The sequence below is a fragment of the Cryptosporidium bovis genome, assembly GCF_009768925.1.
Source record: "Cryptosporidium bovis isolate 45015 chromosome Unknown contig_3, whole genome shotgun sequence".
NCBI lineage: Eukaryota > Apicomplexa > Conoidasida > Eucoccidiorida > Cryptosporidiidae > Cryptosporidium > Cryptosporidium bovis.
In genome coordinates this window covers 550909-563284 of record NW_027125024.1, presented here as the reverse complement: position 1 = coordinate 563284, position 12376 = coordinate 550909, and the positions used below count along the sequence as shown (strand labels likewise).

The following is a 12376-nucleotide window of genomic DNA, read 5'->3' as shown; positions in this document are numbered from 1 at the left end:
TAAATACACAAAATAACATAGGAGCGAAATAAATAAAATCTAAATAAGAAATTAAAATAAAGTATATAAAGCAAATATATACATCACTAAACAAACAAGTCACTTTTTGCGTGTTTGTGATGTTTATTATGTTTTAGGGCCGACTCAGATAGTATATCAACTCTACCAACTAACTTAGAATCGGGGAAAAATTCTTCCTTAGAGGTTAAAATATCACATAACTTAAATATTTCCTCGCGATAGTGACAATGTCTTAGCCATGCAAATAAAAAATCTGCAGGAGGCAGTATCGACTGTAAATACTGCAAGAACCCTTCCGACCATTCTACTTGTTGCATTAGTTGGTTTAATATAAGTTGCTCGCACAGTATTTTGTTCATCTTAGATTCAGTAGCTATTTGTAATTGTGTAATAGAACTTTCAAGAATCGAATATATTCTCTGTTCTACTTCAAACATATTCGTTCTTATATCATTAAATATAACTTGTTGGGACTCTAGTTTTTCAAGAAGCTCTATCTTTCTTGAGTCTAAAGACGGGTGAGGCTTGTTATGCCTTTCTAATTGCGCTCTGTATGCCCTATTTATAGGCATTATTAAGGATGCCATTTTTTCATCCGCATGAGCATGTGATGGTCTGCACAATCTGCACATTGGAACATGACATAATGTACAAAATTCTTCAAGTATATCCATTGTGTGAACTGGGCAATTGCCAGATGATCTTGGCATTTGATTTATTGGTATTCTTATGTGTCTTGTTACTAGTTTGTTATGTCTATGTGTTCTTTCATCGCACGTACCACATAATCTTGCAGAATCTGCTTGACACCAAAGTATGGCTGGTGAATCCTGACATTCATCGCACCACGGAACTACAAATAATTCAGGTGAGGACGAATCATATTCAAATTGTATTAAATATTCCGGTACTACTTGAAAGCTATCATATATAATATATTCATGTTTAAATGTATGTTGTGGAAGAACACCAGCAGAAAGAGCCAATGTAGATGATAAATTAAACTCATTTGCTTTTAGTTCATTGTTTAACGCTGATTTTGAATTTACCATTGATGGCGGATTTATTTGTCTGTTTCTTAAAAAAACAGTATCGTATTCAGGTGGTATTGGAAATCTATCCCCATCTGCCTCGCTCTCATCATTTTTAACTATTGAGCAACCAACACCTACTTTACATAGAAAAAATTCAAATAATCTTCTTGTAGACGGTGTATAGTCAGTATCCAACTTATTCAACGACTTAACGCCGCTGGTAGTATCGGAGTTATTATTACTGTTCACTCCTGTTGTTGATGATTGTGGTACACCGGGAAGTCTTATATTTCCAGATGTAAATTTCATGCCACTTGACGGTATTTTAAATCCTCTTCTAGAAACGTCTTGAATGGAATTATTTTTATCGAGCTCATTCGTGTCTACCCAACAATACAAAACCAAACGATCCTGAGTTCTTCTGTCAAATGCAGTCGATACACTACCAATATTAACATGCCATATTTGTTGCACTAACGACCTTGAAGATCTACAACATATTTGTAAATAATGTTCCAATAAATTCCATTCTTCAGTTCCTCTCTGAACAGTGTCTAAATCCTGATATGATATGTGAGTAACTAAGCTCTTTTTTACCATCTTAGTGGTTATCTTTGAAATCTAAAGAAAAATGAGGGAACGAAAAATTAATAATAGAACATGTATTTTGAAAATCAGTAGACCCTCACGCAATGCTTTAACAATAACCACTTTTTTATTCTCACTAAATATTGTTTAATATCATATGTTATTCAATGACAGCCCATGTACGTAAATATAACACATATAAACGAAATACAGACTGTTATAAAATACATTTTTAGATTTTATTAGTCTCACTTTATTTACCGCCATTCAATTTAAGATTTGGGCGCCGTGTTTTTGCAGAATTAATCGTGGGGTGAAATTGTTGCACCGAATCTTATTGTTCTTCTAGAGGAAATAGTTTTTTCTGGAGTTAATTCAATATTCTCACAAGACTCCTTATTTATATCAGTTTTACAGTTATCATACGCACTATTTTCCTTGTTCAAATGATTTATATCTAGAACATCATTTAAGATGCACGTTTTTGTATAATTCTCGGAATCTGTATGTGTATCGTCATTTACAGTGAATGTATCACCGTAATTTTCATAAAATGATACATTTTTTTGAGTTGGCGACTTGTAAATATTTAAATAGTTTTCTTCGTAATTGCTTGTTGATAACGGTGAGTCATGTTCAAAATTATCCAAATATGATGCCATTTGGCACATTCTTTTAATTGATTGCCTTCTATTAAATTTGCCATTTTGTTTGACGGGAGAACATACATCTGCTACTATCATGACTTTCTTCTTCTTTGTGTTTTCTTGGTTATTTTCTTCAGTAATTAGTGATTCGGGATCGTTGTTTGAACCCGTTAAATTATTAATATCCAATAATCTTGTATATGATGGAGAAGAAAGTGCCACCGTATCATTGTCACTAGTGTCATAATTACTCGTATTATCAAACTCAGCTGATGAATTTAAATTTACACTAATATTATTATTGCTTCTAGATAATATTTCCCTTGCTTCGTTCGACAATTCTAATATGGAATTTCTAGGATTCACATCATTATTAAGAATAGAATTTCTTATTTTTTCATTGTTATTATATATATTACTGTAATTCAACGCATCAGATAAATATATTGTTTGATCAATATCGTCAAAATTACGATTTCCAATTGAATTGCGCATTTTAGCATTAAAACTATCGCTATTTTCATTCATATCTTTACTTAAAATGTAATTATTATCGTTTTCAATTTGTATTTCCTTGTTAAATAATGGTTTTAAATTAAGTTCTTTAACGATGGATTTTGCAAACAATTCTTTAATATTAGATTTTACGTTTGATCTATTCCCAGAATTATTTGAAAATATTGCCTTTAACTTATTATCGTTGGTAGAATTACATTTGTTATCTGATTCTTTAACATTTAATAATTTCTTTTTATTTTCAACTGCAATATTATCCTTAGGTGATGTTTCTTCATTTTCTCTATTAATTTCTTGGGTTAATATTGAGTTATATTTTTTTATAAAATCCATCAGATAGTCAATCAAGTCTTGCTTGTCGTGAAGCAATTTCATATTAATAGGTAAAAAAGTTTTAATATCACCAAAATAATAGCAAGAAGCAACATATAATCTTAGCAAATATTTAAATGCCGATGATAATTTCACCATTTGATCATATTTTTCAGCGTAAAAATTTTTCATTATTATATCAAATTCATCACTTAAATCGCAACTAACTTCTTTTTCATCGCTACCACTCAGTGTACCATACATAAGATTATTTGTGTTATCTCTCAAATCCAACCATGAAAATAATAAATCGGTGACCATTGTGTATATAATATAAATATTTTTTTCTGAAGATTTTTTTAATATAAATAGTTCATTATTATTAAAAACTTCACCCACTATTGAACATATAAAATGAATTAATGTCTTACCTTTAATATTTGGACTTTTTAAATTATTCAGTTTTTTTATTGAAGATAATGGAATATATTTAACACTCATTATGTCATTATTGTTGTTCATTTCATTCAATTTATTATTTAATATATTTCTTGAATCAATAATTGACTTAAAAAGCAAAGGTAATTTTTTGTGATTTAATATTAATTCAAGTCCTTGAATTTTTTCATTTATCCATTTTAATGATTCATTATAAAGCTGCTCAAATGATGATCTAAGTATCATACATTCAAGTCTTTTTGATAAATTTGGAATTCTTGATAAGAAATAGACAAATTCTTCCTCTTCAAGTAATGATTCTCTTGAGTTACTTTTCAAATAATTTTCTACCAAATTCACGCATTCTTTCCAAACATCATATTTAGATGGATTTTCTATTGGATCTGGTACTGTTTCTAACAATAAATTAACCCCCTCCTTGTCTAGCGTACACTTCAGTATTGATTTTTTAAATTCTAATAAGCTTTTTTGCAGGTCTTTAGGTATCTTCTTTTTGAAATAATTTATTGTTATCTGTAACATTTTACTTGTTTTGGAACAAAATAAACTCTTTCTTTCTTTTTGAATATTCTTATCACTTACTTTTGTTTCATCATTTTTTCCTGTTTCTAGCCCATTTACTGTCTTATTTTCATTAGATACGTCACTCAATTCATTAACATTACTACTAATGTTAGTGTTAATCTCATTATCTCTGTAATTATTACTTAAACCACTATTACTTATTTCATTGCTACTACCAACGATATTATTATTGTCTCTGCATGCAATTATATTATTATCTATCTTATCGTCCTTTTTAATAAACCATTCAAATAGTTTTTCCCTCGGAATACTAATCAAATCTTCACTAATGGTGTTATATTCATCTGAAACCAAAGAAAACACAGAATTTGAATGTATCTTCAATTCACTGTTATTATCTATATCCTCGTTAAATAATAATGAAACTTTTTTATTAAATTCTGAAAAGTAGTCTTTAAATACATTCTTGTCTATATTATTACTAAACAAAGGATAATCTTCGTTAGAGCATCCCCATTGTAATGATGCTCTAGATTTATTATTCATTTCATTGTCATTTATTTTGCTATTTTTAAACAAATTTCTTGATTGGTGTTTTTTCATAAATTCAGCTTTGCTCATTATTGGCGGAGCTCTTTTCAACATTACGTTATTCAACTTATCACTTTTTAATATTTTTTGTATTGAATTAGTTTGAACATCTGATTTTAATGTTCCTTTTGTTGGAGGTGGTGGTGGTAATGGAACTAAAGAAGGTAATAAATTTGATGCGCTTGATTCATTAAACATAGGAGGTGAAACGTTTATATTTATTATCGAACTTTTCTTATTTAGTAAATCATTACTGCTATTCATTGGATTTTTATCGCTTCTACCATCTTCTACTTCTAATTTGTCTATTTCGCTTGCTATATTATTTAATTTGTTCAACATCTCTTCTGTAACTTCATTTCTCATTAGCACTCTACCCTCACTTATTTGTTTTTCATCAGCTCTACATTTCCAAAATTTCAATTCATCCGATAAATATGAAATTTCATTTCTTAGTTTTATAACAGTCTCTTCCAATTCCTCCTTAGAAAGAGACTTGATAAATTCATCTGTTAGCATGTTCATTCTTGTAAGTTATTTATAAAATGAAAACGGTATTTACTACACAAAAAAACTTGAATTATAAACTTTATTCACTTATTTTATTTCTCAAAATTAAATTAAAGTGCTTATTCATATTTAGTTCAATTTTGTTTTTTTTATCACATTTTATCTCTACATTCTATACCGGCACGAAACATGTATTTTTTTTTAAAGTGTGGGGAATTATACTACCATGCATACGTGGCATTAGTTTTTTAGTCCATATAAACAACATAGCTAAAATTAAATAAATACAGAAAAAGAGTTATAAGTAGAAATAATGGAGTAAAGAATTTTCAAATTAAAAATAACAGTAACTTTCACTTTCTTTCTAAAAATAAGATTTAAATTTATAAATAAAAAAATATTATATTTACTTGGTGTATAATGAAATACAAAGAAAAAAAGTGATGTTAATAATAATGACAATCATTTACTTTGTTGACCTTTTTCATCATTCTTTATAGATTCAATACGTTGTTTATTAACTCCAGTAAACCAATACTTAGGGTAGAATATATAGTTTTTAAAAACGTCCCAAATTGCTATATTTAAATATTCTTTGGTATTCCTGTTGGATAAATATTGATAGAATATATTGTTAATATTATTTTGTGTTTCCTTTGTATTAAATAAGTTAACTAACAATTGATTAAATGAATGAAGTATTTCTTTATTATTAACAATGTAGCTTTTTACAAATTCGTCAAACCATTTCTTTGAATCTTCAGTAAATATTTTATGATTTATAGCTTCTGAAAATAGTGAAGATGTTTTAGATACAATTTCAGGTGTTTTACTCAAATAATCCATAACTTCATTCACAGTTGAGTATATCCATTCTTGAATGGCTTTAGTTTTAAGTATATTTGCAATTCCATTACCAAATTCGTTTTCAAACTCATTAATTGTGCTTTTTAACAATAACTTCCAATTTACCAATGATTCATCATTACATTCTTTAATGGTACTTATCAGTATTTTTTTAACTAAGTTTTTAAGTGATTCCTCTAGTTTTGGGTCATTGAAAATATTAATAATGTACTTAACTACAATGTTACTACTGCTTGTATTATTTTTATTAAATTCACCAGTGTTGATAAATCCGTTATCATATATCTTAATTTTATAATGATTAATTAAACTTAATAAATAAAGTATTATTGCTGTTACAACCAATGTATATCCAAGTCTAACATTTCTTATTTTATATAATTTATTCAAGAATATATTATTTTTAATATAATCGTATTTAGCAAAACAAGTTCTATTATCATAACGATTACTACTTTTTGAACTATGTATGTGTTTTTCAGAGTGACTATTTAATAATAATCTTTTTTTTAAAATATTATTTGTATAATTATACTTATTTATAAAACTAGAATTTAGGTAATATTGACCATATTTTTTGATTTTAATACTTGAAAAACACCTTTCATTAAAAAAAAATAAATTATTTATAATAAATTCATTTCTAATTATAGATCTATATAAAGGTATTTTGTCATTTATTAAACTAACACCTTTACTGTACATTTATTAATTACATTATTAATATAAGAATATTATTGAATTAATTCTATGTATATAGTTTCTGAATAAAAGTAAAGAAGATGAATAAAAATAAGAATTTGTTTGTAAGTTGAATATAATATTTTCCTATACTGATTCTCCTGACAAATATTAATATTGTTTTGTTAAAATAACTACAATAAATATTGCACTTGTATGATATCAGCGAATATTTGCTTTATATTCTTTATTCACTTAAATATAGATGATATACAATTTTTTGTATATTATCTTTGTTTTCTTTTTTTCCTTTTAATGTACAAAATAGGTACCAAATAATTATTTAATGCCATTATTAGATGGAAATAAACAGGCGCGCAATGTCTGTATTATTAATTAATTTTGTTTCTTTTTCTGACATGAATATACCAAGCATATATTTAAAGGAAAAAGTAATTTATTGTTTATATAATTCCAAAAAAGATTTAAAAAAGAATACAAACCTCTTTTTTTAATTCGCTAATATATTTTATTATTGTTATTACTATTTATTTTTTAGATTATCTTAGTCCCTTTAATGGTATTGTCTATGTTTGTCTAATTTAATTAATGAATATGCCATTTGACTTTCAAGGATTAAATTGTAGCCAAATTTATGAGGAATTATTAAAGTGCCCTAAAGAGAAGTGGATAGGAATAATTAATGGACTTCCTTCAGGAATAAAATCGGAGTTAGTTGCAATACTTTCAAATAAAAACAAAAAAGATAGCTTTATAAATACAAATAAGGTTAAAACTAGTATTAATGAATTAGAAGAAACAAACAATAAGAGGATAAAGATTGAGAATGAAAAAGCTGCAGAAAGTCCATTAAAACAATGCTCATCGTCATCTTTTAATGAAAACACAACAAAATTGTTAAATGAATTAAAAATATCAACATATTCGCCATTAAGTGCAATAATATCTAGAACAATGTACATTGCAGGAGACTTAAGAACAATATTAAAAGAAAACAATGTTGAAGAAACAAGCGTACGCTTAATCCAAATATATTTGAATATATGGATAACGTTATTGTGGAATTCACTTTTAAATAGTAATAATAAAAAAAAAATACCAAACAAATTGAGCAATAATATAATTAAAAAACATTTGAGTGAGTACTATAAACAAGAAGTAAATAAATTTGAGCATGATTCGATGCTTAATAAATCGGTGCATAAACATGTTGAAATAAACCAAAATATTAGTGAGGAAAATGATTTCTTGGATTCTGAAAATAGCACTGGAATTGTTAAATTAAATGAAGATATCGCTTTAAATAATATTGATAATGATGAAGAAAAGCCAAGAGACAATATGATAAATATTCCTATAAATGTATTATGTATAAATAAAAGATTTGAATATAGACTTAAATTAAGAGATGTAATAACAAGAAAAATGTCACCCGAAAATTATAAAGAATTTGCAGTATTAAGGGAGAAGAATTTCAGATCTTCTACTAATATAATAAACGAGTGGTTATCAATAACATGGAGTACACTTTACAATAACGGCCTTAAAGACACAAAAATATCACAAATACCTTCAAATTCATTGCAATTATTTAGTTTTATAATAAATGACTTAATATCTTCGATAGTCGAAGACGCTTTAAAAGTATCTTATTTGGAAAATAATAAGGATAATGGTGAAAACGAGACGGTTTATGAAATAAACTCATTAAAAGTTAACATTGATAAGATAAAAAAGAGGTTGAGCAGATTAAATTTAATTAATTCAGATTTTGATAATGTAATCGAATGCTTTACAAGGGATGATAATTTTAGTAACGCACCTAAATTAAATCATATGCATTATTTATTTGCAATATTGAATAGAATAACCAAAGTAGATTATATATTGTTAAATTATTTAAGTAAAAATGCTGGTTTAAATAGACTAACAATTAGCATAGACACAATAATAGATAAAATTCTGATATTAAATTCAAAATTATCAAATCAAATAATAAGAGGTGATTTAAATTGTATTAATTCATCTCAAGATAATATAGAAATAGTTGAATTAGATAAACAGAATGGAATCAATTATTTATCTGATATTGGTTTTAATGAAGAAGATGATATGTTTGAAGCAATTATTGAATCTGCGACTAAAGAATATTCAATCAGCAGTGCCTTTCCATATGTAAGTTTAACTGCATTTAACTTAATTAAACTAAATATTTGTTACTATTATCTACTAGGGTATACCTGATGAAATAAGTATATTTTGTTATTTAAGACTTAAAAAAGCAATTAAAAATTCAAAGGATCCGGAAGATTTTTATACTGTAAGTTCATATTGTTACTATCAGTTTATAAGATAGTTATTTTTTATTTTAATTTAACAATGTTAACATGTTGTACTTTGCGAAATTAGATATTTAATCAATTAATAAAAGAATGGAATAAAGATACCACTAATTCTGAGGATGAAAACGGTATTGAAATTCAAAAGATGAAAGAATCCTCTAAATATTGCAATTCTATATTAAATAAATACATAAATGTTGCTTATAAGATTATAGCTTTTAGTAACTTGATGAAAAACTTTATCAAGTAAATAAATTATAGATATAACTAATAATAATTACAATAATAATATCAAATTTTTTATATATGAATGTATTAATATTTGATATTTTTTTCTATTGGTTTTTTCACTAAATTGCTTGGACTTCTATCCTAGTAATATTATGTCATTTTATTATAAAATGAAGATTCCACATATATTGAATTTTTTTTATTTTTTTCGTTATTATTATTGTTACAATTGTAAGTATCATCCATACCATTTAAACAAATAATACTGAAAGAAGTTGTAATCTCTTGATCTAAGCATTTGTTGTCACTATAAACATTATTTGTATTGAATTCAATTAGCTCTTTTTGTTCTTTAGTGTAGACATCAAAACCAAAATCACTTAAACTTCCAAATGACGTCGATATTGTTGGATGTCTTTCTGCAATAAACTAATAAATAATGATATTAATAATAAAAATAGTTATTTTTTATTTTAATATATAAGCAATAAACTTACTTCTAGCAGTGGAATTAATTCATAAAGTTGTTTGTCATTTTCATCGTTAAACCTACAGTACATTGTTATCAAAATTTGTATAACTATTTTCCTTTTTTGAAACTTACCAAGAGGTGATAGGAATTGCATTTTCTGGTTGAAGAATATATGATATTGGTGAGTTATCAATTATTATAATGTCTTTTAGTGGCCTTCCTAACTTGGATAAATCTTTGATGTATGAATTGCCATCAACTGTGCAGTTTTCTCTAAAAAGTCTGTAAGGGCATTTAAACAGTGGATCCAATCGATTTAATAAGGGATTTGCATATTTAGAAAGACTTGCTGTAAATATTACAACCTCAAATAAGGATGTAACCACATCCAAAAATTTGTCAACCCCAGGCCTTTTTAACACGTAAACATCATGATATTCGCCCTCTATCTCAATATTTATTATAAATGATGGATTTCTTATTGGCTGAAATGAGCTATGTATTAATGTTTCATCTAAATCCAACACTAATGTCTTCTTCCCATAATATTCTTTTCTTTGAGGCTCTAAAAATGGTGCAACCATATTAACACCTGTTATTTTGATATATTCATCATCAAATATTATACTCTCTTTATCTTGATTATCTATATTAGTATTTGTTTGATTTAGTGACTCATTCTTTGTAATGTATTTATTAATCTCTACATTTTTATTATTACTTATGTCAACTCTCGAACTTCTATTTCTAACCACTTTAGATTTCGGAAGTTGTGTTTTTTTGACATTATCACTGGTTATATTATCACCATCTTTTCCCAAACTATGGGTTTTATCGTTATATATTTTGTAATTTTTTAAGAAAAACTTAAATTTTGATAACAAATATTTGCTTATTTCTTTATCCACGAGGTAATTGATTGAATTGGTACAGTTCTTATTATTTTCAAAGTATTCATCTGCATTATTCTCACATTCATTATTAGTACCACTATTGTTAATATAGTTTGATACTATTTCATTGTTATTAACTGTGACATTCATTTTGTTATTATTTCCTTCACTTTGCTTATTAATATCACTTTTTAAATTTTCATTATTTATTTCATCAAATTTACTATTTAGTTCACTTAATTTATAATTAAGGTTACAAATTTTCACACTATTTTTGTTTTTCTTTTCAAACAATAAATGTGATTTAAATTTTGAATACCAATTTTTTTTATCTTTATCTTTTTTACTTATTCCATTTTCAACCTCATTTGCAGTGACATTACTGTTTATCTTACACGAATTATTGTTATATACATAGTCACTATCCTCCTTAATTAGCTTATCATTTAAATTTAAAGATTTGTTATTCAGCAAATAACTATCTCTATTGTCTATATTCTTGTACAAGTTTAAGTCAAGTGAATCATTAAAATCACATGTTGAAACAATTGTTTTATTACTATTTGAATTTTCATCAACATCTAATGTATCTGTTGTTGGCTTTAGCGTTAATTTGTTTTCTTTTTTTGAATTACAATCGACGTCTCTTAAAGTTTCTGATATTTTATCGTAAGATGAAAGTAATAATATTGATTGTGAAGATATAAGTAAATCCTTGGTATCTTTTGAATCACTTGTTGATAATGTCAAGAAAGATTTATCGTGTAATAAATGTTTCCCATTTTCTTTTTTTTTATTATCAATACATTTATTCTTCTTTTTTGAAGTCATTTCTTTGTTTATTTGCTTTTCTTATTATTAAGTTGAGCAAATACTATTATTCTTTTTTTACTTTTAACAGCTGCATGAAGATAATTATATTCATTATTAATCTCGATACTGCAATTTACACTTGTATTTATACTACCATACAAATTAAAACTTAATTTATATATTTTAAAAAACAAATTAAAAAAAAGAAAAAAACGTCCAATAGTATTGGGTTTGGTGATTAAACAAATAGTTAAAAAATTGATATTATGAATATCACCGATTTGTCCAATAATTATTATTTATGCATGATTATAACTAATTATTCATACATTTAAATGAAGTAAAACATATTGAAACTACTATATATACATGCATTTTAATTTTTTTTTATTTTTTGCATTCTCGAGTAATTGTAAAATATTACTTTTTGGTTTAAACAAAAAAAAAATTGTGAAGGCGTCAAAAAAATAACAAAAATAAAGTAATGATGTAACCTATCCTTGAACATTTGGTTTATTTGACTTTTTGAGCACAAAAATAATAAATAAAATACAATAATTGAACAATAGTAATAAAACGATATTATATATACAAGTGTGGGGCAAAGGTAATAATTTAATGCTAGTTATAAATAACGGATAAGTTACACTAGATTTTAAAGATTGGGACTAAAACTACAAAATAAAGTCGTTGATTTTAATGTATGCATATTGTCCTATAACAATTAAAATATTTTTTTTTAGTTTTTTGAATATAATAAATACTAATTATGCATTAACAATTTTTAGATTAATATTTGCTACATTTTGGCGCGAAAATTCATTTCAATAAACATAAGAAATTTTGTATTTGG

At 25.8% G+C, this 12376-nt stretch overlaps 5 protein-coding genes across 5 annotated transcripts; 1 reads left to right on the top strand and 4 right to left on the bottom strand.

Annotated features, from left to right (window-relative positions):
• Window positions 1-86: 86 nt before the first annotated feature.
• FG379_002215 (zinc finger protein) lies at window positions 87-1655 on the bottom strand (the record flags this gene model as incomplete). Its single annotated transcript, XM_067328084.1, has 1 exon — window positions 87-1655. One exon carries the CDS (start codon window positions 1653-1655, stop codon window positions 87-89), a length of 1569 nt encoding a protein of 522 aa, XP_067183623.1.
• Window positions 1656-1945: 290 nt separating this feature from the next.
• Window positions 1946-5218, bottom strand: FG379_002214 (RNA recognition motif; the record flags this gene model as incomplete). Its single annotated transcript, XM_067328083.1, has 1 exon — window positions 1946-5218. One exon carries the CDS (start codon window positions 5216-5218, stop codon window positions 1946-1948), a length of 3273 nt encoding a protein of 1090 aa, XP_067183622.1.
• A 447-nt stretch (window positions 5219-5665) lies between these two features.
• FG379_002213 (uncharacterized protein) lies at window positions 5666-6775 on the bottom strand (the record flags this gene model as incomplete). The annotated part of the gene is made up of 1 exon (XM_067328082.1): window positions 5666-6775. One exon carries the CDS (start codon window positions 6773-6775, stop codon window positions 5666-5668), a length of 1110 nt encoding a protein of 369 aa, XP_067183621.1.
• Window positions 6776-7360: 585 nt separating this feature from the next.
• Window positions 7361-9016, top strand: FG379_002212 (uncharacterized protein; the record flags this gene model as incomplete). Its single annotated transcript, XM_067328081.1, has 1 exon — window positions 7361-9016. The coding sequence occupies one exon, from the start codon at window positions 7361-7363 to the stop codon at window positions 9014-9016; it is 1656 nt and encodes a 551-aa protein (XP_067183620.1).
• Window positions 9017-9495: 479 nt separating this feature from the next.
• Window positions 9496-11541, bottom strand: FG379_002211 (uncharacterized protein; the record flags this gene model as incomplete). Its single annotated transcript, XM_067328080.1, has 3 exons — window positions 9496-9774; window positions 9843-9894; window positions 9950-11541. 3 exons carry the CDS (start codon window positions 11539-11541, stop codon window positions 9496-9498), a joined length of 1923 nt encoding a protein of 640 aa, XP_067183619.1.
• Between the last annotated feature and the right edge of the window lie 835 nt (window positions 11542-12376).